This window comes from Oxyura jamaicensis, chromosome 4 (assembly GCF_011077185.1).
Source record: "Oxyura jamaicensis isolate SHBP4307 breed ruddy duck chromosome 4, BPBGC_Ojam_1.0, whole genome shotgun sequence".
NCBI lineage: Eukaryota > Metazoa > Chordata > Aves > Anseriformes > Anatidae > Oxyura > Oxyura jamaicensis.
Window position 1 is genome coordinate 27,627,470 of NC_048896.1, and position 27,294 is coordinate 27,654,763.

Below are 27,294 nucleotides of genomic sequence, written 5' to 3' on the forward strand. Positions count from 1 at the left end.
AGAAGCATGAAGTCTGATAAAGTGGGTAGTTCCTCTTTGCATTGGCTGTGTCCTTAACCCTCCCAATCACTTCTACTCTCCTTTATTCTGGTTTCCTCCAGCACCGAAAGTCAAAAAAAAAAAAAAAATGTTGAGATTACATCTGTGCAATAAAATTCACTTCTCCTCCCTTTGAGAACGCACAGAACATTAATTGGATTGATGAAACACTTTATTAGCAGTGAGGGAAAGGTGGCTGGAGCTACACCTCTACCTCGGGCTCTACTCGATCAGCTTTGTAGATGCATTCTCTCAAAAACAGAAGTGATAGATTCTGATTTGGAAGTGCATGCCCATATGAAATTAATTCAAATGATTCTAAAATTAATAACTTAAGATGCTTGCAGTGTTTTAATCAAAACATTAATTTGTTTTTCTACTGGACAACCGATTTACATTATCGTCTTCGGTCTCTTCTGGATCCAGGCTGCAATAGCAGGCAGCGCTTGCACTCTGTCCCTGAGAGCCAACAGCCTGGGGTACTTGTCTGCCAGGTCAGGTTTGCAGGACAGAAGTGTTGTACTGCACACATCCCAATAGAAATCGGCCCACGTTACCTGGTGGAAAGCGGGGAGAAGGCAGTTAGTTTTAATCGGTAATCTCAAAAGCCGGGACTACTAATAGTCTCTGCAAACTGCAAAAATGAAGCATGAATTGATCTGTTTTGAGCTTTTTTTCTTAAAGTTTATGGCTACAGAGCTAGTAATTAGATACAATGCAAAGCTTAACAAATAAAAATTAGTTAATATTTGTAGAAAGGACTTGTTTTTTTTTCTTATTTTTATTTGTTAAATTGAGCAGTGACTCTAAGCAGAATTCTAAACTCATATCTCTATTAACTAGTACAAAGGCATTTAAAAAGTTTTGTGTCAACATGGAAACTGGTTTGGCAAATGCAAATCTGTCCTGGTTTGCCTTTTCTAAAGGTATGAGCAAAATTCACTTTGCAATTAAGCAACCGATGGTGTATCAGTAAGAAAAAATATGTATTCTGTTTCAAAGATACCCTGGGATGGCCTAAAATCCAGAAATGCAGCAATAGCCAACAACTGTGTTTTACTGACACTCTGGTTGGAAAGGGAGAAGTAAAAGTAATACTTACAGATTTCCCCACCAGCCATTTGTTATCCCCCAGGAAAGTGTCCAAATCTTTCAATAACTCAGGTGCTTTGTTGGTGAGGATGTCATTAAACGCTTGTTGCTGAGGGAAGAACAAAGCACATGCACATCAAAGCACAGCAACCAGCAAAATTGAATTCTTGGGGCTTTCTTGTGAGAACGATGGCCAGAGAAAACTGGAAAAGGTGACAGTGGAATCATTTGGTCTGGCCCAAATTTTAAAGTATTCCCTGTTTCTCTTTGGAGGAAGTAATGTGTTAACATCCAAGTAAGGATTAATAAAGCAGACACAGCAGTTATTTAGGTAAAAAAAAAGCAGAGGCAGGTGTAACATCAGTTGAGTATGAGCAAATGGGCACTGTACAGCTTAGGAAAACTAAAGTAATTACCTGTGAAGTGTGTTAGATCCCCAACAGTCAGGCTCTGACCTGGTGAGCCATGGGACAGGCCCATTGCTCCCTTAATGCTAACGGCAAGATGCTGAGTGCTCCCACGGGGCAACGTGTGGTGATGCTGTTTGTCTACATGTAGTAACAGGGCAGGAGCTCTGCGCTAGATCTGTGAAGAATTGAGCTGTAAAAACGGACTTTTTGGGGACTGAAGTTCACGAGATTTTTTCTTATACAGGCCATCAAATTTCCAGAATCCCATAACCAAGTCTTCCGTGCTGTCAGTCAAATCTTGGCCAGTTATTTGTCTTTGCCAGCCCTTCTTATGCGAAGCATGCAACCGGGTTTTTGAGCTTTTGCTGGATTTATCTTTGATAATTTATATTAGTGGGTTATTCTCCATTTGTGCCCACGCAGTGAGATTTGGGTTGCTTAAAATACGTGGTATTGAAGGCTAAGGTCTGCACTGAAGGGTACCCGCCTTATTTGCATGCTAGCGGATGCAGGATAAGACTGTGAGCAGTGGTGTTTCTCTGCTGTTTCCCCTAGCAGAAAGTTTTGAGGCCGCTCGTGAAGAGTTAACTGTTTCCTTGGGAGAAGGAAGGATTTCTCTTTTTCTCTGGCCACCTGTGTGGAAATGAGTGAGATTGCAAACTGCTGTGATCATCTGGTCTGCTCTGTGGCACATTTTTTGCAGTTAATATTTGACTTATTCTTGGAGGAATGCGCTCAATGTTGGTTAAATAAGCACTGCTGTATAGTAACTGAGTTATTTCAACAGCTTTGAAATTCAGGTTAATGAAGAAAGAATAAAAATTAGAAAAGTCAGCAGACTGGATGCTGGCTGGAATACAACCAGTTCTGCAGACCAGATTGAAGCCTTGGCATCTCTTTCTGCTGTCTTAGAGCTCAGTCACTGAGTGCTGTTACTACACGTAACAGCTAGAAGTTTGCAATCCAGAAATGTCATAGCTGTAGCCTGTGCTGTAGCTTTTTTTTTTTTTTTTAAGTACAACCACCTCCTGCAAAAATGTGTGGGTATGTAAGAACATATTATTACACCGTATTATATCCTGTAGTCAGTAAGGCAGTGATCTGTTCCACCTTCACTTTACTTTGCCTGGTTTTCATTTTCTTTTTTTTTTTTCTTGCTACTGGATAGGAACGATAGCACATCACTCAAATTGTGTCAGAAAGAAAGGCGTGCCTCCTGTCACAGAGGGAAATGTTCTGACTTTTCTCCTTTGCCGGGTGTCAGTTAAATAAGTTACTGAAATCTTTTTAGCTCACAAGTCTCCAGTACTCCGCACTTCCACCACAAGGTGGTGGCAGTGGACCCAGGAGGAGAAAGGGAGAACCATTAACAGTGCCAGAAATACCAGAAACAGCCAGAACAGCAAGGTTTTACATCATCTTTGGCCCCCACGCACACCCTCGCAGCATACGTGCGCTCAGGCACACGAGGATTGCCTGTGACCTCTCCTCCCTTCTGCGTTCAGCGGTGGTGGCGTGATCTGGGCCTGTGCTTGGGAGCAATGCTTTGGGACGAGCTGGGGCACAGCCGAGAGCTTCCCCGTGACAGAACAGCAGGACAGCAGATCTGTGGCGGCCGTGCTTCTGCCCTGCTCTGTTAGCAGTAGTTTGGCTGTTCCTCCATTGCTTTAAAGTCATGAGTCAAAGCTTCCCTCCCCACGTTAGAAAAGTTCAAGAGGCGATGAAGCAATTGGTATTTTTGAAATTTGCACATACGCTTTCCTGCTGCAAGATTTCAGAGTGCTATCCTATAATGTCAGCGCTTTAATATTTATTATGTTTTTGTCAACATTTTGTCTTTCACACTTTCTCTAATACAATATCCCACGCAGTCTGAAATGTTTGGAGGGAGGTGGCTGCTCCGGTGGTTAATGGTTATGTGTGCTGTTACACCACTTTTCTAAAAGGGTCGGGTCGTCTGCTGGGGTCAGAGCTGAGCATAACCAGTACAATGCTGGAGTTACCCATCGCTCTGTCGCGTGAGCAACAAATCTGCAGGCTTGCATTTGTAGTTCTGGTGAGCAAGTATAGCAAGAGAGACAGATTCCAAAAACCCCAAGTGCTGTAGGACTTGCCTGTGACTGTGCTAAAGTATCCATGGCCACACGTTACCCTTGGCATTGGTATTTGCAGAAGCACCAGAGAGGACAGTGGTGGGGCCTAGAGGGTCTGAAGAGCACGGTTGTGGTGACAGTGAGGGATGTGAGGGCACAATCCTCGCCTTTTTGGCAGCACCCACTGCCTTACGCCACTCTGGTAATTAACTGAAAAACATCTGTCCCTGGCAGCTGCAGATACTGAAGACTGATACTTGCTAAATGTCAAGAAGAAATCAAGATGTAGAAATAAAAAATGTAGATGGGATGGAGCTGTTAGTCCTGCAGAGTTAGCAGAAATAGATTTCAGCTTAGTCTGGGGTAGGATACAGGTAGTACAGTGCTGGCTGGGATGGGAGCGTCCTGTCTTGCTCCTCTGAAGAGCATTTTGGTGTGTGTGTATATATATTATATATATATATCAAAGTGCTCATCAGCCTTTCCTTCCTGGTTCACCTTAAACTGGCATCCTCAGTTTAAGGTGAACCAGGGAGGGGAGGCTAATGATGACCTATCACTGCTTCCACTGGGAGTGAAAATCTGGTGGAGGAGGAGGAGGTGGGAGCAGAAGACCTTGGCTTGGTTACTCTTGAGGAAGAACCACAGATGTCCTCCAGCTCAGCTTTGTTGGGGTAAGCTGAGGTGATGGACCCAAGGGTTGGCCTGCCTCTGTTTTTCCAGAGGAGCTGCTCAGGAACACGTTTGTGGCTTGAACACAATTGTGGCTTTAGCACATTTGTGGCTTAAGTGGTATCTTGGTTTAAATTAGCTATTGTCTTACTTTCACCTCCTGATTTTTCTCTGCCCATGGGAAAAGCGTCATGAAATCATCGATGGTGTCCACAATGGCATCAGCCAGGGCCTGTTCCACGGGAGTCTGACCTGCCAGCCCTGTGTGAAGCAAGCATAAGAAGGGAGGTTACAGCAGCATCGTCTGTTTTTTGCACTGACACGTAAGCAGCACGGTCTGGATTCTCCAGAGGGGTGCTTCTGTTGCAGTCTGATGGGAAAAGCCATCAGGGGAATGTTTAAGTGGGAACTTCTGACTGTAAAAGGAGCGCAAAAAGGAGCACAGCTCCAGATCAGCATCCTGATAGGAGACTGGCAGGGAGGTGGTGTGGGTGGAAAGAAGACTTTCCCATCATTTTTCGCTGCCTCATATTACCACATGGAAGCTTGTCATTCTCTTCCCTTGCAAGTAGTAGATCATATCAGAGACGGAGGAAATTGGCAGCAATGGTATTGCTAGATGTGTGAAAATACGTCACACTAGCGTTTTGGAGAACAGTGCAGCTTCCCATGATGCAGATGAGTCTGAATGACAGCTAAACTGACCTAAAGCAAGCCCTGACTACTCTCTTTGATTACTTACGTTACTAAAGAGTCTTATATCACTTGATCTAGCAGGTTAAGTGCTTTCCTAGCATGTAGTATTTAAAGATGAGTGAAGTCACCATCTGATCTAATCTCTCTGCCAGCACAGAGTAGTTGCCTAAATCTGCTTCAGAGTGTCTGCTGGCTGTAATAATCTCTAGTGCTTTCAAAGGCTCCTCGCTCTGGTGTTTCCTGGTTAGCACGACAGCTCAAAGTTTAGCTGTCTGGAAAAGTACCCTGAGAGCCATAAGGAATCACAGGTGCAGGTTTTCTGTCATGCAGAGATGGGAGAATAAAGTTAGTTGGCTGGGGAAGTCAGGCCAAAGCCCAGGCATTTAATGCAGAGGGAAACTCAGATGTAAAAGGGATTATTTGTGAGTTTTCCTTTAAATGTACATGCTTTTGGTGCAAATGCGAAGCTCTACCAAGTGACTTCAGCTGAACATCATAGCACTTTATGCTGCAGACTGTTACTTTGAACCATGCTTTTCGTTTGTTTTTTATTCTCTATGTGACATTTGAGTGTCATACTGCTCCAGTGTTCTGCCAAAATCCTTCTGCCTGGTTGGGCTTGTCAAACTGTTTGCTTCTGGTTTTGCTGTGATTCGATGTATTTTTTCCAAAACATGAAAGGCTGGTACAGAACAGGGCAAAAAAAAAAAAAAAAAAAAAAAAAAAAAAAAAAAAAAAGTCAGATGTGTTACCTGATTCTCTGGCAAGGTATCTTGCTATCGCCAGGCTCTGGTGAATGATAACTCCATCTACTTCCAGAATAGGGATTTTTCCAAATGGGATAGCTTGGAGAGAGAAAAAATAAAATTTAATCACAGCCCTTAACAGTGGGAGTCTGTAGCAGTTGCACTTTTACCATTCTCACCCTTGGAGGGAAAGTATTATTAGAGCACTTAAGAGTTTCACAGTATTTCTGTAGGGAAATGTTACAGACATGGTCTAAAAAGAAGAAAAGTAAGGTTAAGGAGGTAACCAGATCACAATGCAAGAAGGCAGCTGTAGTGTAGAAATCAAGTATTGCATTTCCTATTTTCAAGCCTCCTGCTCCGAAGCCTGTGCCCCTAGATATCCTGAATTCTTTACGCAGGGAGACTTTTCAGTAGAGGCTTATTTTTCTTTTTCTTCCCTGCTTTCTCTTTCCCAGGAGAGTGACTGTCAAAGCTAGGCAAAGCACTACTGATGGTTTTGTAGTGCAGGATCCAGCTGAGCTATGAAATACAAGATTGGGCCCAGACTGCAAAGGTCCTTTTTTGCTTGCTATTGGTTTAAATTCAACAGCAGTGATTCAGGGAAGTATCTGTATTTCTGAACTTATCTTGTGGTGAGCCATTTCACGTGACAGTTCTCCAGCACAGATGGCGTGAAAGCTTATCTCACCGAGAAACAAATACAAATCTCACACAGAACCACAAATACTAAGAAGATATTAAAATCTACTTGACTTGTCTTGCATTCAAAATAAAAACTTAGTTATGGGGGAAAAGCCTCCAGACATTAAGCACAGGGGATGACAAACTAAGCAGGCATGATGGATATCTGTGAGGGTTTGATATAAGAAATAAAATTTATTTTTGAGCCATTCATTTAGTAATATAATGTATGTGAAAACTTGGGCTTCTGTAGTGCTGCAGAAGCAAGAGAGGTCAGAGACAATTAACTGCTTTACCCCAGGGAAAAGAAAAAAAAAAAAAAAAGTGCAATGCTTGTTGTTATTGAAACAACAATTGACTTGTATAGAAGACTTCACATGATTATTATCCAGAGAGCGGCAAGGTCTTGGCAAGTCCAAGAGAATCCAGACAGGAAAAGAGCATCCTGGCATACTGAACTGAAAAGCTCTCTGGTGGTGAAAATGAGAAAGGCTTTGGTTATGCACTGTGGACTTAAGGTGCAGAGTGCCCTGGGCACCGTGTGTGCCTTGGAGCCATGAAATAATATTTGTTCATGCCGGATCCCAGTGTGTCCAAAACCCTGGAGACACAAAATATGTGTTCATGCCAGATACCAGCACATCCTCAAACAAGTGTGAGTAGAGTGGGTGAGTATGTCACTGCCAGCACTGTCTGCTTACAGTGGTCTTCCAAACACCCCAGACCAAACCAAGGCTGAGCTTGGCGAGAGGGTAATAGATGAAGTATAGCCAGCTCAGGAGCACTGAAGGCTACCCTGAAGGAGTTAACTGGCCCCAGTCAGAGTGCGGCTGGTCTGAAGCAGATTTGACTAGGGCAACGTGACTAAGCCAGCCACTTCAGCAATAGCTGTCAAAACACAGCAATGACAGTTCAGGTTGGGAAACTGAAATTGCTTAATCCAGGAACTGAACAGACTGTTTTCCACTCAGTTTATACACAGAGGGGAAGTCGAACAGCCACAGCTTTGACTGGCGTTTTACTCTGTTGCTCATTAGAAAGAAAATGAAAGCCAGCTTGTTTGCTTGCATGACGACAGCAAAAGGAAATGAAGCATCTTTTTGACAGTTGAGGAACATGGGTGAAGGTGCAAAAGACAGCTGGGTGGCAGTGTGGCAGTGATCTTTTGTGTACTTCTTCTCAAAGATTTGGCTATTTCTGGATTATTTTATCTTTCTGGTGGCCCACAGAATTCTAGGAATTTTCTATGTCCTCCTTGAACACATCATTAATGCCTCTTGTCATTGTTGACCTGTTTACGTTAGGATCTGATTATCCTTTCCTGGAAAAAAACAAAAACAAAAACAAAAAAACCCTGATTTTTAAAACTAAAAATACACCAATACAGCTGTTGCTTTGTGTGCAATAGAAATATTCATACTTACATGACTCATAATGCAGTATAAAATTAATATATCAGAGTAGATTTTACTGCATGTTTTCCTATGGGTTTTAAATATCAAAAAGGATTATTTTTTGGCTTGTAATGGGATAATGGGGCTCCTTTTTTGTTTTGTTTTGGTTAAGAGGCAGTGGATATATTGTTATCATTACTAAGCAATGAAGTCTTTAAAGCATAACAGATGGTAAATGGAAGATATTATTTCATTTCTTGTGTCTTCAGAATGTGATTTAGTAATTTTTCTTTCTTATAAAGAACAGGACATTTTTATCATGTTTTATGTTGTTAATGGTGTAATCAAGCAGCTGAGATTGATGTCATAGGAAGGTATCTGGATTGGTCAAAATGGGGGGCAATAAATGTCAAAGCTATGCTTCTTACTAGAGTGTCTTTGAAATAGATTCTCCTTTGCCTTGAAAACTAACCCTTGCTTCTTTTCCTTTCCATTAATGTTTAAATTGGGTCATGAGAAACACATACACCAGATACTTTGCATCTTCCAATAGAAACATATGAAAGATTTATTTTTCGTAAGGCTGGCAGATGAGCAAGGCTCCTGGGAGGAGGTCGGACTGGAGTTGGAGACATCCAGCATCCATAACTTATAGAGGTGTAGGACCAGAGTGGTACTCTGCCCCAACCTCAGTCCAGCTTTAGTGGTGTTGCTATTACAGCTCGGATCTCCCTTGGAAGCCACTACCTTTTACCCAATGCTAGTTATTGATATACCCTTTTAGCTACACCTATGCAGCATGAAGTCATCCAAGAAACAGGACGGGTGCTCCCTCAAGAAATCCTTGTCTGCTGCCAGCTATGTCTAAAGATTCACTTATTACATTGGAAATATTTTCAGTGCAACAATTAGTCTGTCAGGTTTCCTGACGACCTTTCAAGAACCATTCCACCCCGTAATCAGTTTATGGGATGTTCATTTTATGGGATGTTTACAACTATTAGTGCAACTAAAGCATCGCTTGCTATGACTATAAAGTCTGCGTAATCGCCATTGCTTCAAATTCCTTGAATGAGGCACAGAGCAGTGGCTGTTCCTGCACGCTAGCCCAATATCTCAAGGGGATGCTAACTTTGTGCGCCATTGCGGTGGATTCTCTGGTGTATCATGTCTTGCATCAGTGCAATGGCACTTTTTTGTGATGAGTCTGTTGAGTGATAATACAGATCTTGAGAGAGCCCATTATGTGATAGCGCGTAGATCTTGAATTGACTGCAGCTTAAATGTGGTATATTCAAGTCAGTCTGCTCAAAAGGAAACATAAAAAATGAGTTTGCTTACTTATTTTGACAATTGACTTTATATAGAGCAACTGGTTATGTAAAGTTGCTTCTTGATATTCAGGTGTTGTTTTTTTTTTGTTTGTTTGTTTGTTTGTTTTTTAATCTGTACTAAAGGTGATCAACGCTACTACTTGCATACTAGCTTTCTTAAGCTTGTTCACATTAAAAATACAAATTTTGCCTTAAATCAGCAAAGGGAAAATTTACCAAAGACTATCTGATTGGTAACAGAAGGAAAAGCAAAAAAATGTTGAGATACGGGAAAAATAAAAATAAATTAGAGCATATAAGCCAAATGACATATTTTTTTATTTTATTTTATAAAACATAAAATTAACATAAACATAAAACCTCTCCCCTGCAAAATAAACTCCTACCACTTGGGTGTAAACAAAATCAAGTGAGACAGTATTTCTAGGAGCAAGGAGTTACTTATTTGCCTGAAGAAGCTAAAAGGACCAGCTTGCTGGGGAGAGCCACTTGAAAATGCCAAAACAAACAACAAAAACATCACACTCTTCTGTCCAGTCCAAAATTAAACTTACAGCAGCTGCAAGTCTGCCTTCTAAATGAACTTACTGCACATTAATCTCAATGCAGGCATTTTCTATCTTCCTTTCAATTTTACAGGAAAAAAAATAAGGAATAATGAAGTCTCTTCCTCAGAAGAGTGGCAGTATTTTCTAACTTATATGGGATGATGATTTGGGTGGGAGGGTGGTGTTTGTTGTGAAACCTTACTTTAATTTTTTGGTAACTGATGAAGCGAACCTCTCCTATCTGCAGACAACTCCTTGTGCTCTTAGAGAAAGTCAAAGAATTTGACTTGTTCCCTTGAATTATGAAGAGACTGTCCTTGTACTTGCAGGCTCTGCAGTCGAAAGTGGTTTTAGATCTACCAAAGACAAGTGGGTAAATGCAAACATATTTTATTGTATGCAAATGTGCATAGCAGTTTGACTGTGTGTTATTTCTTAACCCCAATGTGGAATGAATTGAGCAAATTTTAATGATTTTTGAGGGCTGCAAAATAAGTGGTGTACCAAATTGCTGTTATTTTAGCTGCAGTTTCATCAAAGGTAGCTGTGATTCCCCCTACTGTTTTAGCACTCTTTTTGTTTTCACCAGGCTGAGATTGACTAGAATCTGCAAATTTAATGTATGTTCTTATGGGAGCAGACACAATGCAGGCAAAATGGGAAAAATATACCTGAGCTTCATAAGAAATCATCTCTAGACTAGAAATGACAATAGTGAGAAAATCCATCAGCAGCGTGAACTATGCCTGTGTGTACTCAACAGGTTGGAGGGATAATTGAATTTTTTGGCAAAGTTCCTGTAACTCGCTTTCCCAAGGACTGGTGGTGTTTTTTCTCATGGGCATTCCCTCTTCAGTCCACTCCTCCATGGAGGGAGCTGAGGCACATTTTGAAAAGTTCGGGTTAACAGGGAATGCAAGTGGCTTGTTTGCCTTACAGTGAACTGTTTCATCTGCCGTATGAAATGTTATTGTCGTGTTAAGACACACAAACCCTACACAGTGTAGCTGAGAGGCAACTGTTTCTTGTGCTAAGTCATGACATAAAGCCAGTGTTTAGGTGCCTGAGGGCATATTGGGGCAGTGACCATTGACCTCGTAAAGTGAAAGGCTGTTTGTCTTAAAGCCCTGTTGCTACCATTTATGCAGAGTTTTGCTTAATGATTTGCTTGGGGAGGATTAGTTTGTCTGGAATTACTGTGAGTAACAATTGCTCCACAGAGGAGGAGGACGTGGTAGTCATCAGCTTTTGGTCTCTAGGCAATTTCCTTAGCAATGCTACATCGTTTTGCAAGAACAAGATGTCTTAACTCTTGTTTTAGTTGAATCTCTTAACTTGCAAGCTGCAATGTGGGCACCACTGGTGGCAAAGGCCACCATTACACAGGTGCTTGAACTAGGATTCAATGCGTCTCAGCAGAGTATAGCAGAAGCATAGCATCCAGGTATGAGATGTATTAGCACTTTCAGTAATACATCTAACCGTTTCTTGATATTTGAGAGTTTTTCTGGTCAATTAGCATGATCCATTCCAGTTCCCATCCACTGACTGACTGGAAGCAAAGCCTGAAATTTCTAAACCAGAATAAATTTTGCACAGATGGTTTCCTTAACCAGAGAGCAGTAGCATGTCCTTGGAAATCATTGTACTGAATTTCTCATCTACTGTGGAATTTCATCCAGGCTTCAGTCACAAGAGGCTGCTATGAAAGGCCATTATGCAGAAAAACTGAAAAATTTTAATTAATCCGTAGTAAATCTAACAAACTTTTCACATCACAGAAAGATAAACAAAGACATTCAAAGGTTAAATGACCTAACGACCATTCATTAAGACAGTATGACTTAGGGTTTCTAAGGTGTCTCAGCTCCCGGTCTTTTGGTGGTAATAGTGTTGCAGCTGGGCATACCCTGTAGTGAATGGGATATATAACACTTCACAGGGAGGTTCATGCTATGAACACTGAAGAATTGTGCACAGGAAGAATTTTCCTGTGTTATTTCTTGTGCTGGCTTGGACTCTGGGCATTTTCAATTAGAGATGCAATGCCTTGGCTAATAGACCTGCTATTTGAATAACTTTTCCTAAGATATAAATACCTCTGTAGCCTTTAAGTCACTATCTATGCTTTGTCTTCTTAATTTGTCTTGCTTAAATTCTAAAATTTTGGATACTGGCTTTACACGTTGCTAATATTCTCTGAACTTTGTTTCAGAACATAAGTTGCTGTGTGCATCTGAATATGTGCATAGCTAAATATGGAAGGGGTCAAAAATAAGATTTTTCCTCAATTCATTTGAATTCTCGGTCTTGCCTCTAGCTTTTGCTTCACTTCCCTGAGTGAAGTGAAGTGGGGGGTTGGCCGGCGGCGGCCCCAAGAAAGGCTATACCACATGGTCAGCAAGCTTTAAGCTCAAAGAAAATGTTTCCAAAGTCAGTCATCTCTAACCGAAAATAGCCTCTTTCCACTGTTCTGCTTAAACTCCTCTTTGTGCGTTGTTAGCCAATGTTTTCTGGATTTGAAGATCATAGTTTACTTCAACTGCTACAGGAAGGCAGCAAGTGCTTGCATATTTGTCATTCAAGTCACTGAGAACATTTTGGGAAAGGGCTGAATTTAATTTCACCCTACAAGGATTTGGTAGCCTGCTGACTGGACTTATTTAAAGGGCGTTAAAACCTGCTAAGAAACATTGCTCAATGAATGGGAATTGCATTGTGCATTAGTTGTGCATTTTCCCCAAATTTAAGGTGCTATTCTTCTTCCTTCTGGATATTTAAACCTTCATAGCCTGTATACAAAGCATGCGACAACTCCACAAAATGAAGGCACAAATGTTTCTGATTTCATCTACCCCGTCTCCCAGCTCAAGCTTGGCTTCATTTGAACTGAGGTTAATATAACAAGGAAAAATAACACCCAGGTTCAAAAAAAAAAAGGAACGGAACATGGTAGCCTGCAGCGTGCTCTCAGAAGGCTTTGTAGGGCTGTGCTGTTCTTGGGAACAGCAATACCCTCACACCTCTTTTGATCCTTTTTTTTTCCTCGTCATTAAGTCATCTGATTTCTTTCATGTTCTCTCATCACTTTCCTTCTTTGAAGACCTTTCTCGTTACAAAGGTGTGTCCTTCTTGGCAGTTCTTTTCCAATCTGGCTTTGTAAAACTGGGGTGAATGCTGCAATGTGGTTTTTGAGACCAAATCCTCTACAGTACTCAGGAACATTAGCATGTATTTGGTCTGTTTTAGACAGACAAAAGCTGGACTGAATTGATTTGGAGTAACAAATCCGGATGACAGCAGGTCACTCATTTTAGATTGCTTGAAGATTTAAGTATGAATATCAGGAATGACATTTTGGCTATCTCGAATCCACACAATAAAATTCCCATATCTTCCATAGAAGCTAAGAATTGAACATGTCTCTCAGATCATGAAACACATAGGTACCTCCCCAGTTGCATTTTGACATCATTTCTAGGGGAGCTTTAGATACAAGAATCTGTGCTACTTACTTGGTTTGATTTTGGGCCAGTCTGCTGCTTCTATCCTGTGGTCTTCGTACTTCTTGCCTGAATAGGCAAACAGGTAGCGGCTGATTTCTGCTCTTCCTCGCAGATTGAAGTATGTCAGCTTGTAGTGGGGCATCCTTGAAAGGGAAGTCACTGGGTTACTTTAAACATGAGCAGCCAAACTCCCTTTTACCAAAACACACTCTGTGTTTGTTTGTGAAACATGCTCGTACAACGCAATGGCCATATGACGCTAAGCTATGGTGTGTTGTAATTTGCAATCACTGTGTTAGTCACTTCACTCTGCAGTTGTCAGCCACAATATTCAGACACAGGCAACTACAGTTCAACCTGCAGTTGCTCCTTAGATAGCTCCAGAAATATGGCTTGTTTTTTCAGTGGTATGAAGAACTCAGCCTACGCTTCTGTTGTGACTTCAAACTCAGGCCATTTCTAAAGGGTTTCTCAGAGTGCACATCTAAAACGATATAGTGTAACAGAAAATAGCTCCTTTCTTGTGTAGTAATTTTGTTCAAGCTTGCCCTGCTCAGCCTCCAGTGCTTGTGGAGATATTCATTCAAGACAAAGTCAAAAGAATTGGCAAAGTGTTGAAATTTGGCTCATTAACTATTATTACACTATTTGCATAGGCAACTGACATGATTTATTTTAGAAACAAAATTTGCTGGGGCAGCTAGTCTACACTGTTCTGAGAAAAGCACTGTCAGATTCTTACAAGTCCTTGTACAGAACCCAAAGAAGGCTTGAAATGAGTTTGTTAGGTTTCAAGTGAATTTTTTCCTTCAGTTCTTGTTTGGAATCATGTTGCGGGAAGGTTCAATGTGTAAGGATCAACATGAGAAAATACTCATCAGCTGAACTGTACAAGGATGATGTAGGAAAGGTGAACACATAAGGCCTCTTTAAACCAAAAATAACCTTTTAAACTCTGTACACATAGCACTTTAATATGAGAGACCTATGGGCTCAGCTGAGGCTTGAATGTATTGGCTGAAAGAACCCAACTCCACCCCTAATGCAAAAGTCTTTCTCATTGAGAATATTTCAGCCTTAAAGTAGAGCTTGCATGTTATTTATCATCCTTTTTATGTACACAAAGTTCATAGTGTTATTAACAAAGCATGAAACACAGACAATTTGCATTCTGCCAGTAAGGAAAGGGAACCATCAGTAAGGAAGGGGAAAAGGGGAACTTTTTTTTTTTTTTAATGAGTAAGTGCTACTAACTGGCCTTGCAAGAGAAGCAACCTTCTATTTAGTCATCTTGCCTTGGAAAACATATGTTTGAGGGCAGATGTATCATCAGCTTTCACTTTAGAGGGAGAGGCTCTTTGCTCAGGGAAAAGGGGAAGGCTTGCACTTCACTCATGCTGAAGTATGCAAACTGCATTTGCCACTTTCTCCTCAGAAGTAAAACCATCCACTTTCCATACAAATAGTAGGAAAGGAGAAAAATCACAGCAAATGAGCACAGCGGAGACTGCTTAATTCCCCATGAAAGACACCTGTTCCCCTTCAGCACACAGCAGGGTCAGAAGAGATTATCAGTAAAGGGAGAGGTTTTAAAGTCGGCAGCTAGGATAGGAAGCAATTACAGACACTGGGAGCTACCACTGGAGATATTTACAAGTGCTTCATACCAAAAGCACCACTGCTAGTATGTCTGAAGCCAAGGAATTGTTTAATTTTGTATCACATAAAAGAGGGAAGCTGCAGGCAAAATGGGTTATATTTTACAATGTGGTCGTTTTCCTCCATGTGTTGTTTAACAAAAAATAAATTTGCTGTTTGGCAAACAGAATTTGCACATTACAGGCCTAGTTGTTGTTTTCTCTACAAAGAAAACTTTTGACAATTCCAAAGTTTTCAAGCACGCCTCAGGTAAGTGACGTGATTTTGCTACTGCGTTTTCAGTCTTTATGCACAGATTTATTACAGGGCATAGTCTTTAAAACAAAAATGCTCTGAAACCCCTGACACATAATAAGCTCAGGTCATGCATCAGTGTGTGGAAGAAGAAAGGATGAGATTGGAGGGTGTTTTCTATTTTTCTCTGCTTCCGATTTTGTGTGGTATTTTGAGAGGGAGGGACAGCATTTAAGGCATGAGGAAGGCTGGTCTAGAGATGAATGAAGCATAGCTTTTCTGGAGGCAAGCATCTTGAAACAGCCTAATTTTTACTGTGGGAGAATTTTATATGCAGATGAGAAAGAGGAGTATAATCAGGAGTAGTGAGGTGATGTAAAGAAAAGAGAATTTTGGCAGAATTTCAGGAAGTCTTTCTGGCTGTTGTAGTAGGTTCTGGAATATTTTGGTGTATCAAGGAAGTAGTGGAAACTATTGTCTGAAATGTTTAAAGCAAAGCTAAACAAATTTCTAATAAATACGCTGTAAGGAGTAATTAAATATTTGCAATGCTGATGCATATTTAACTTATGATTTTTCTTCCATTTGTGAATAACTACAAAAAATAACCTTTCAAGGAGTTTACCAAAAATACTTGACATTTTAAAGGACTCTATAGTTTTATTGTAAGCATGCTTTTGTAAATGTTTGTAGGTTTTATTTTTTATTTGTATTCACTGTGAAATGTCAGGAGTAGCACTTCCTAAACAATTCCACGTAGGTTCTTTGTAGATTTCTAAATGAAAGAAAAGGTTGTGTTCAGAATAGCTTTTTTTGCTAAACTTTAAAAGGAAAAAGATGAGGTTGTTTTTACCTTGTCTTCCTTTATCTCATCCTCCCAGGGTGTTTTGTAAAGGAATGAAATGTGAGGAACAAACTAAATCATTTAATATATATGTATATCCAAAGTGATTGAAAACCACTTCATTATCTGAGAACTACAGTGCTGAGTTTCAGGTAGTACTAGTACAAAAAAGGGGGAAAAAAAATACTGCCTAACTGGAAAATATATGAACAAAGCTGGAGGATACAGGAACGAACAATTCCGGTGTCTGCAAGGTGTGCAGTACTTTTGCCTGTCCTGAGAGACAGCAGATGTCCCTGTCCACTTGTAAATCACAATTGCACAGCATGCGTTTTGCCCACTTGAGACACCCTCATGTAGAGATCTGTTGTCAAAAATCTAGCATTTTAAGTAATGCAAGGAAGTACTCCTCAGTCCCCCTTTATTGTACTCTGCCCTGTGAAAACTTAAGGGTTTTATTTCCTAAAACTTAAGGGTTTTATTATATAGAGTCTGGTTCCATCACTGTTAGAAGATTTTTTAAATGTCTAACTTTTCCCTCCAGCAAGCAAGACTAGTGGGGTTGGGTTGAGGTTCTCCAGCGTACCTCTACAAATCAAGCTGTTTGGAAGAGGTGATGCTTTGCTTTGTACATATGTTTGTTTATCTTGGGAGCTCTTCAGGGCTGGGCAGCTAGGACCTTGCAGGGTAGCTGTGTACAAATAACTGTGAACCATGACTGGTGCACTCACACAAGTTGTTGTTGTGTAAAAATAAAACATAGCAGACCCATCTGGGGCAAGAACAAGACATGCAATGAGCAGAAGTTAACACCTGTGCTGGTCTGGGGTGATTGACCTTATGGACAGCAGTAGGTGGCAAGTGTCCACCTGTGTCAGAGGTTTCTTCTCTGTGTTCCAAATCAAATGTTTTTAGTTTAACTGGTGAACATTTGGTTTCTTATTAATAAAGCCCCAGGGAAGGAACTCCTTTTAGATGCTCTATGTTTAACATATAAGTATAACATAAAAGTATGACAGAAGACTCCTGCCAGAACTTTGATGTAGGCAAGTATTATGCAAGTATGGTAGGCAAGCAGTATACAAGCTGACAGAGATGCCAACTTGAGTTTTTATCAGTAGCTTTTCACACAGGGAGCTCTATTTTATATTTCTCTGCTAATATGACTTAGGGTAGCACTGGTGAAATCGGAGAACATGACTAGACGCCAGTCAAAACAGAGAAGGTTGGGTCTTCCCAACAGAAGCTGGACAGCCTGGTGCACGTTTTTCCTTCCTTCTTATTACTGTTTTTTAAGTAGTTGCTGTTTCTTTACATGGAGTTTGTGCAAATTTGGCCTGAAAAAATAGGTGAGTAGGTCTGAAATGGATGCATATCCAACAGCATATTTTTGGGTTTCCTACCAAGGAGGAGGTTGATACTGCAATTTCAGGTGATTCTTAAATTTACTCACCTATGTATTTTTGTGATGTCCTAAATGTACTATGCCATCTTATACAACCTAAAGTTCTTCTAATCCATTTCAGCTGAACATTTTCCCAAATCCAGCCTCTGGGTCCGACAGTGCTAATACCAGTTAGGAAACATTATATAGAAAGGGAAAGGGGAGAAGTTGTCTGGCTCTGTTTTTCTTCACTGTATACACAGACAAAAGTGTTGTTACCCATTAAAATAGTTTTTCCTTAGGCAATTTTGTCAGAAGTAGCCTATCCAAGTATGAAGCATGGATTTTTTTATTTTGTTTATTTGTGGATGACTGGGAGCTGGGAAGAGTTGTGTTACTTTGTGAAGCAATGTATTGATACAGAAATGTATTATCCAGGAAAGGCATCAATTAAAAGAACCTTACTATGCTTCATTTCACCTGAGAAATGCTAGGTACATTAAGTTTATTTTTGCCTGTCTTGCTGATTGTCCTTCTCAAACAGATTTCTCATCCCTGTAACTGGAGAGCGGAGGACTAAAGCAGTTTTCTCCTTCCCCAATTTAAAAATGTTTCCCTTTCCAACTGATGTTTTTTTTTCTGCTATTTCCACTAAAGCAGTAGACATTTCCACGAGGTACACAGCCAGGCAGGAGAGACCTGTGTGTCCCCCCAGACTGCTTATTTCTGTAAATTCAAAGAGCCTGTCATGCTTCTGTCTATAGCACTGAAAAAAAAGTGAGCTGATAAATACCCAGGGTTTTGGCTGAAGTTAAGAGAGAATGGACATATTCAGCTTCAAAGTCCTGTTTGAAGAACCTAGATGGTCCTCTTTAATCATACAGCTAAAAGGAAAAATCCTTATTTTCCTCAGAACATGGACAAAAGTCCTTTTCTCATGCATGAACACCTGCTTTTAAACATAGAGTCTAAAATACTAGAGGCTCAAGAGAGATTTTAGGTCTTTGAAAACTAAGAACAGATTTATTTATTTATATATTTCTGCCTAAAGGTGTTTTAATTTATTAACTCTTCTTTAGCTAAGAAATTTTCCTCTGCCTCTTTTGGAGGATGAGGATTGGACAATATTGCTGGATTAATGGAATGCTTTGTAAGTCTTCACATGGAAGATTTCAACAGCGGTCTTTGTTTTGACACAGCAAAATGAAAAACTCTGAGTAATTCTATATAATTGCTGTTGGCTCTGTTTGCTTTTCAGAGAGTTGATGTCAATGGTTTCTTCCCACTCCACCCCAATTATAGAAAGTAAACTTTTTAATTTGTTCCCTTCTTTTTCTATGCCAGATAGCAATCTGGACTTTGGAGAGAAAAGGGGGGGGGGGGGGGGTGGGGAGGAAAAACCACTGCACCCTCTCTTCTGTTTAACACACAAATCATCTGAAGTAAATGTTTATGCAATTTGATGTAGGACTGAGTTTTGAAATAACAAATCTTAAACATAATAGTTACAGCCTGATAGCTTGATTTTCAAGATTAGATACATGCAGAGCTGCAAAGAGCTACAAGCACTTCTTTTTTTGTTTTTCCTTTTTTTTTCTTCCTTTTTTTTTGGGGGGGGGGGGCAGGATAGGGGGGAATGCTGCTTTTGCATGCTTTATCCAGTGCATTGGTTATTTGCAGTCTGTGGTGGAAATGAGTCTTCTAACATGAGAAGGGTCCTTAAGGCATTGCTGCATGATTACTTAGTGCTAGTAGTTCAGTGACCCTGCTGTGTGTGTGAGGGCTTTTGAAAGTCTTATCTGTGTTGGTTTAAGCAGAGGATTGGGAAAATGCTTTTTCTGAGTTTTTGAAGGCAAGAGGTCAAAGCGAAAGTGGTTTAGGTGGACTGGCACTCTGAGGAACAGTGAAGTAGGAGGCGAGTGTCCGTTGGCTTTCTCCCAGCTGCCTTCACAGCGACTGCTCCTCATGTGACTGCCAAAACTATATGAACTCCAGTATTTGAAGTTCATCACATTCACTTTGTTTGAAGTGAAGGAGGGGCACTTGCATCTCAGCAGCACGAGGCAGCAGACAGGTGGCGATGGGCAGATCCAGGCCAAGTACTGTCTTTTTTGCTACTAACACAGCTGGGAAGGTGTTGCATTTCTACGTTCCTGAAAGAGGAGTTATGCCTTACTAGATAAAAGTGGAAACAAATAAAATTAACATACAAAACAAAAAGCAGAAATCCATCCAGGCTACCATTTCCTGCTTTTTCTGTGACCTCCATGGGAGGTATTTTTGAGTGGCAATATAGGCCTTTCCATATGTAGAACTACGCATACAATCACTACAACAATGTTAAAAAGTAGAGAAGTAGCACTGCCTTAGGATGTAGAGGGCACCTTTTTCTCTTCTATCCATTCTCAATGCCCCATCCCCTCAAACCTACCCCTATATCCATCACTGTCCTTGGGAACGCATTCCATTAGCTGCAGCAGGCCATGGGTAAGTGTCTAGCGTGGGATATCATCCTCAGTGGGAGGAGGAAGGACCAAAGAGGTTTTGGTCCTAACTCTATTTTAACCTATGTTTTTGCTACAGTCAAAGCAAGTGTTGGATGAAAGAGTGGTTCTCTACATGAGCACGTGCTTAATTCCTTCTGAGTGGCCAGCTATCAGTCTTGTGCCTTCACATGATTGTTACTGAGCCAGACACCACGGTGGTGATCTGCTCAGTATTGCAGCAAATGTCCTGGGAAAGAGCAGCTTCTCCTGCCTCATCTGCCAGGCTCTTTGGTTCATGATCTGAGCATCTGTGATGATTTTGCTTTCTGTTTGATCCTCAGCCTTTTGATTTATAATTACTTGGTCCCGGTTTTATGTAAATAAATTTCTGAAATTGTTTTGTACAGCCTCCCAAAATGTAATGAGCTTCAAATGAATAAATTACACACCTGAGAACAAAGGATATGGATAAATAAAATTGCAAGAGGATAAATCTCAGGAAATATCCTAGCCACTCCTTTGTCTGGATAATTTCTAAGGAGAGACTATTTAAGTCTTCTATTTCCTCAACAGATGTTTTAAAAATTCCCTGAAGCATATTGCGATAGAACAAAAACCTAGATAATCATAATTCTTGCCAACACCAGTAATTCCTGTAAAATTCATGCCTTGCATCTGTTTCTGTAGTCTTCAGATAAATCAGCACCCTCCCCCAGTATCCCTATAAAGCAAAGGATAGCTGGAAGTTGCTTAGCTGTGTGTTAAGTGGATTTGTCAGCTCTCCAAAAGCAGCTGCTGGTCTTGCCAGGACATTTTCATGTCCACATCCTGAACTCACAAGCTCATCCAATGCCATAATTTATGCAACAATCATTCAATCATCTTGACCACCTAGTATCTTTCATTGGGTTTGAAAAAAAAAAAAAAAAAAAAAAAAAGCTTTTTCTTCCTCCTACCCCAGCCACGTGCATGTGTGTGTGTATATATACAAGGGGAAATATGAACACCGGTTCCTTCTCTTTGCTAGTCTAAACTGCGTTGTTCTTTAACTGTCACGTTGTGAACCCAAAACTAGCTGAGATTAAAGAACACTTCAGACATAAAAGAGAAAGGGTTAGATAGATTTCAGGACAATGTGCATTTCCTGCAGCTACCATGGATGTAACCTGTTACAGTTTTCTTCGGTTTGCAGATACCTAGCACGGTCCATGAGGCTGCCTGTGTCCTCCTCCTCTGGCCTAGGCCTGGTGATGCACACCCTAGTGGCACCAGTGTTTTTATCTCCTGTTTTTTTCAGATACTCTGAAATTGGTTTCACAGCTGAATGAGCTGGAGGAGACCAAGGACCCATTGAAGTGCTCTTTGGATACTGCCAGTCTGCTTGAGAAGATCAATGAGAAGTGTGGGCCTACAGCCTCGAGTAACACCTGGACAGAAGGCTGGGGGACCACCTAGATGTGGTGGTAGATCCCTTGACTTACATTCATGAACTGCTTGGCGTGTAAATCTGTAACCTATTTGTCCCTACTCTTAAGAAGAATGTACTTATTGGGCAACAGTTTACAGCCAATTCAGTCTTTTTCATGGATACCATAGGCAGAATCTAGCTCTGAGACAGTGCCCATGACTTTGGGTTCCTTGGCCTGCCTGAAGGACCTGGCACAAAATACTCATTTACCTATGGCATGCAGTTACAGAGACTGGTGTCTTGTATTTGTTCTTTCTGGTTGGCAAGTAACTTTACCACAGAAAAATTGTGAAGCCTTTCAAATCCTACTTTCTGTATATTTTTATTTTGTTATTTTACTCCTCAAATTCAGCCCAGCATGAGACTGTATTTGAAAGATCCTAGTGTCATCTATCAGTGGATAGGAGTTAGAAATGGCAGCCTCTGAAGGTTGTAATGTCGACTCTCCCATCCCCACAAATACCACCTGGTGCAAAGCAGGTGGTGTCACAAGATGGCTTTGCCATTTGTTACCCAGATCCAAAGCATAGAAGTGTCTATCTGATATTAGTTGAATGTCTTTGTTTTTTCTCCTGTTCCATTTCATGTTCTTTCTTTACAGAGTCATTCCAGCAATACTTTATAGTCACCTCTAAGGAGCAAAGAGAGTTTAATTTTTTCAGTTCATTGCTGTAGTTTATTTTATGGGAAATTTAACAAATCAACTATAAGTAAATAAGGTCCTTTACAATGTGTAGGATTTATGTGGAATTTGGCAGATTGAATGTATTTTATTGCATTTTCCTCCTGGACTACCTGGTAAAAGGGTGAAAATATTCACCTGTTTGAGATTTACAGTATATATGTCTTCAGCAGATGTGAATACACACAGCTTTCAGCAGCGTGGCATACCACTTGCTAATCCACCACCAGCTGTAACTGTTAGTGTAATTACTCCTGTAAGATTTTGCTCAAAAATGAGCACTGTCTTCAACTGTTTCTACTTTGTAATAGCTTAATAGAAGGCTGTGTATGGCAAACAGCAACCAGAAATCTTATGAGCAAACCCTGAGAGAAGCAGACCGTGTTCAGTGGAGTATGAGTGCTGCACTGAGGACAACAGGCTGAAACATTTATTAGCTGCACAAAACCATAATTCTAGGAATCCCTATGTATATTTGTTTTTTGGGGGGGGGCGTTAAAACTGAGAGAACTTCAGCGTAATTTCTATGCAAAAAGATCTAGTATGTTTGTGTGCAGCTGAGACGGGGTTTTCACATTATGTATACATTTTGGGGAGTGGTAGATTCTTTTTGGGTTAAAAACAAGAGAGTAAACAAAAGCAATCTTCTGAAAGATCTCTCTGATCATTTTTTTATTTCATAATTTGCAGCTTTTGCATGTAAAAGTATTAGCATTTCAAAATAGTTATAAGGATCATAGATGTTCAGGAAAAATACTTTAAAACTAAGGTTTGTTTCCTTGGTTATATTGAAATAAAGGCTGGCTTTTAGCAGAAGAAATGTGCAGGAAGACTATACACACAGGCAAATGAAGGCATTGAGATATTAAAAAAAAATCCTTAATAGATATTCAGAGCATCACTTTGAAGCAAAAGATAAAAATCAACAATGAAACTCATACATTTTGGAAAGGATAATATGCAGCAAGTAGAAGCAGATGCAGGAGGATTTCTTCTATAAAATAATGGTGAGAATTAGGATGAGAGTATGTTAATCCACTGGTGAACCAGAGGACAGACAGGAATTTGGAAAATGGACAGAACAGTACATAAAAATGACCTGGAGGAATTGGTTAGCGCTGCTTAATATTTATCTAATTCCTCTGACATTAGCCTAGATTTGGTTTGGTTATGTAAGTGAGTGCATATGTCAGCCTTCATGTCTAATAGAATATTGCTTTAAAATGTTTCCTTGTTTACTGGAAGCCCACTTCAGAACCTCAGGAGCTTCCCCACATCAGCTTTTTGCTGCCTTTTCTTTGGATGTATCTGAAAAATACCCAGAGTATCAAAGCAGCTCAATACTGATAGTATCAGCTACTGGTGAGAAGTGGGGGCTTGCTTTTACAACACACCAGTAATTTGCTTCTTTGCCTCTAGAAAAGAAACTTCTGAATCCTGCTTGTAGGAGTGCATGTGATTGTCCAGATGTCTAAAGCAGAGCAAGGAGCTTAAAATGCCTGTAAGCAGGAAAAAAAAAAAGGGTATATAAGGTATATAGATGGGGCAGCTGAGTTACACTTGCAGACGATGTGTAAAGCTTGTGGTTATCCCTCACGGTGCCAGCAGCTGTAGTCAGAGTTATACTGAATAAATTGAACAGAACTGTAAAAATGAAATACGTTCAGTACTTGCTATACAAGTAGAAATATTTGTCAAAAGCAAACACCATGCAGCTGGTATAGAAGCAGCCCTAAGGAGGGCAGAATAAGATAAGAAGAAAGGGGAAGGAAGAGAAGTCAAATTCTTGCAGTAAGGAAAGCTGAAACAGAACTCACTTTGGTGCAGTGCTATGTGGTCTCTTCCTCAGTGCACAGGAGCCTCTCTGAGTGCTGATCTCTGTGGAAAAGGCTCATATATACTGTTTATTAATATGCAAACCACTCCCCGTTGACAAGTATGCTATCATGATTCTCTCTTTCACACACATATGCACACACACCCCCAAATGCATCATTTCCTTGGATAACAAGCAAGCTCTTGGGGACTTTTTTTTTTTTAACTATTGCAGTAAACTGGGTACTGGAGTATTTCAGCTTGTGTACATGGGCAAAAAAAGTTTTGAAATGCTCTTTGGGGTAAAAAATAAGTAGGCATCTGAATGGTCAGACAATGGGGATTGGAGCAAGATGTATTTTTTTTTTTTTTTAATTAAAAAATAAAAGGCATGGAGCAAGCCAAGAAATGTCTTGGCTATATTAGATTATCTCTAACACAAAGCCCTTCAGATCTGATCTAAGTATAAAACAACATTAAATAGCTGCAATTACATTAAAACAGAGGAGCCAGAAATAAAAACAACAATGACAAAAAAATACAACTTCCAGGCCTTTTTCATAAAGAACTAAGTGATTTAAGAGGTGGTTGTAGTTGTTGTTACCAGCAAAGAAGGAGAAAGAATATTCTAGCAAACCCTGCGCATGAGTAATGCACATTAGTAGTCAGAGCTCCGTGAAGTTACTGGTCCTTATCTTATCTTTCATTTTTTCCCTCCTTTCTCCAGTTCATTTGTACTTTGACCTTAATAAAGTCTGTTCAACATTGCTGTGCTTTGCTTTCCTGTTTGTGTGTGACCTAAATGCAGTGGTGTTGGAGAAAGGCTTGTTGGCGTTAAAGAAATAGGTCTGACTTGTGCCTCGCAGATCTGTTTCGGAGTTTCATTTATTTTCATTTTTATTTTTTTTGTAAGTCAGTGGCTGTCAGTGCTCTTTGTAGAGGGAAGTTAAAACAAGTTTAACTAAAGCTATATTTTACTAGCTTTTAATTGGTCATTAAATATTTAAAGCAGCCCGAGGCACCATGGCAGTTCCTTCAGTTGCAGAGAAGCAGCTGGGAATTCCTCTTTCCATTTCATTAGCAGAAAATTGAACTGGTATTTGTGGTTCTCAAAAACTTTGCTTTTGGCAAAGACGTAAATGGATCTAATAGGAAACAAACTTATCTCATAAATATTTGCAAGGTTTTGAGCCACTATGAAGTTTATTTTAGAGTAGAGTGTGGAATACAGATTCATGTTGACAGTTCTGGTTCTGAACCCTTTCAAAGGGGAAATAGAAGGAATTTTCTGGGAATTGTTTTTAACACCCGGCAGCTTGTTCCTACCTTGGCTGGATTACATGGTAAAGAATGCATGGTAAGAATACCGGTAATTTAGCTTTTGCTTTTAATGTGAGGTGATTAATGAGTACCTTCTATACCTTCCCTCCAAAAGTTTTCTACGTTTAGTTTGTATAAAGCAGAAGCACTTCTTTTCACTAGGATTACGCCTCAAATGAATTACAAGGTAGTAAAAAAGCCCTTTTTTACTTTACCTGTAAAAAATCGAGGAGAAAAACTCTGCAGCCTGTGGCAGAACTACACTGTAAGATTTATAAATACTGTTTTTCAGAAGCATGTGTTGCTCAGGTGAGCACAGCTTTTTACAGGATCAGAGGTAGGTTTAATCTTCTGAAGAAAAAAAATTCTTCTCTGCTACATGCTACTCACTGCACATGTGAACAATGAAAGAAGTTGCTGTGCTTTCTAAAAGTAGAACAGATTTGTGCCTGTGCATTTAAAATAATGAAGTTGATAATGCATCAAACTGATTTAACCTTCGCTTCCTCTGGTTGTGATTTCTTGCAGATTAAGCTCTCCATTTACGTTGCCCTTTCACCCTGTAACAGCTGTTGACAGAATGAAAAAATTGATGGACTCCTAGTTGCATGCAGTTGGCCTGGGACTGTGTATCACAATTTGTTGCATGAGGGCTCTCTTCATCGAAGTGATATTTGGCTTCTGTATATCTTCTGGAAGCTTTAGGACTGAAAACAAACTGGTTGAGATTTTGGTCTGTAAGGATCTAATCTGGGTGGAGAGACATCAATTCAGATCAGACACCTTCTCATTGCTGTCCATGGCAGAGGTGTTTTCTTAGGAGAATCTGCTGCCTCGCCACCCAGATGGTTGCATTTTAGCCCTTTGCCCTTTGGTGATGGAGAAACCTCTGTTTTCTTGTGGTTGGCTGCAGTTCACCCTGGTGAGCCCTGTGGAAAGCTCTGCAGGCATGTGTTTGGATACTTCATAGAATCATCAAGTCAGTTCTCTGTGCATGTGATACATGGATATGAAGACACTTACTGAATGACCTCTTTTTTTCCTTGGTCAGCACCGAGCCTTTCTGGTCTGTTTGAAAGCCCTAGATAAATGCAGAGGAAGCCACATGGATTAAAACTAAATCCAAGATTTAGCTCAGCAGATGTCCCTTTGAGCGCATTCACAGGGTGTTACAGGATCAGCACAGTACAGCCCACATCTTTCCTCATCATCCCCTAAGCACTGAAGCCCCTTACGAGGAAGTTGTAGACTGTGATGAGGTCTCCTCTCAGCCTCCTCTTCTCCATGCTGAACAGGCCCAGTGACCTCAGCCGTTCTTCGTACGTCTTCCCCTCCAGGCCTATCACCATCTTCGTAGCCCTCCTCTGGACACTCTCCAACAGTTTCATGTCCTTTTTATACTGTGGTGCCCAGAACTGCACACAGTACTCGAGGTGAGGCCGCACCAGCGCAGAGTAGAGCGGGACAATCACCTCCCTTGACCTACGAGCGATGCCGTGCTTGATGCACCCCAGGACATGGAGACCTTTTCTCCATTAACACCAGTGACAGGACCTGCGGGAACGGGGTTAAGCTGAGGCAGGGGAAATTTAGGCTTGACATCAGGAGGGGGTTCTTCACAGAGAGGGTGGTTGCACACTGGAACAGGCTCCCCAGGGAAGTTGTCACTGCACGGAGCCTGTCTGAATTTAAGAAGAGATTGGACTGTGCACTTAGTCACATGGTCTGAACTTTTGGGTAGACCTGTGCGGTGTCAAGAGTTGGACTTGATGATCCTTAAGGGTCCCTTCCAACTCAGGATATTCTATGATTCTATGAAGGACCATTCCCCTGGCTACTGAATTGCTGTCAGTCCTTTCCTACCTTGTTGCCAGTTACTGCTCCACCTTGCATCCCAACGCTAGTAGTTAGGCAGAAGGTTAGAACTAAGATGCAGCATTATTTCATGCTTCTGCCCAGCTGCAAGCCTGGGTGGTGAGACATTGCAGTGCATGTCAGGAGGAACATCTGCAGCAGGAGTGTCCTCGAATGCTCAAGCTAGGAGTTCTGCTGCCTACATAGAAATAGCAGTCATCTCCACTTCTTTGGCAATTATCTCACCCAGCCACCCTTGCCTGTTTGTTTTATGAATTAGAGCATTTTTCTTTTATTACTAAATGTTCATTTGCTCAAGTCAGTAAGTATAAGA

At 40.7% G+C, this 27,294-nt stretch overlaps 1 protein-coding gene across 1 annotated transcript; it reads right to left on the reverse strand.

Annotated features, from left to right (window-relative positions):
- Positions 1-363: 363 nt before the first annotated feature.
- Positions 364-23,890, reverse strand: HPGDS (hematopoietic prostaglandin D synthase). The gene is made up of 6 exons (XM_035325064.1): positions 23,789-23,890; positions 13,224-13,357; positions 5,755-5,847; positions 4,458-4,567; positions 1,142-1,240; positions 364-596 (listed from the first exon to the last, which is right to left on the reverse strand). The coding sequence occupies exons 2-6, from the start codon at positions 13,354-13,356 to the stop codon at positions 432-434; spliced, it is 600 nt and encodes a 199-aa protein (XP_035180955.1). The 5' UTR covers position 13,357; positions 23,789-23,890; the 3' UTR covers positions 364-431.
- Positions 23,891-27,294: the final 3,404 nt, after the last annotated feature.

Bases quoted from the DNA above. Each gene is read 5' to 3' on its own strand.
- HPGDS (XM_035325064.1), bottom strand. From the start codon at position 13,356: ATGCCCCACTACAAGCTGACATACTTCAATCTGCGAGGAAGAGCAGAA. The intron at 4,568-5,754 runs GTAACACATCTG...TGCTTCACACAG, and splicing joins ATACCTTGCCAGAGAATCAG to GGCTGGCAGGTCAGACTCCC. The intron at 597-1,141 runs GTAAGTATTACT...GCTTTCCACCAG, and splicing joins AATGGCTGGTGGGGAAATCT to GTAACGTGGGCCGATTTCTA.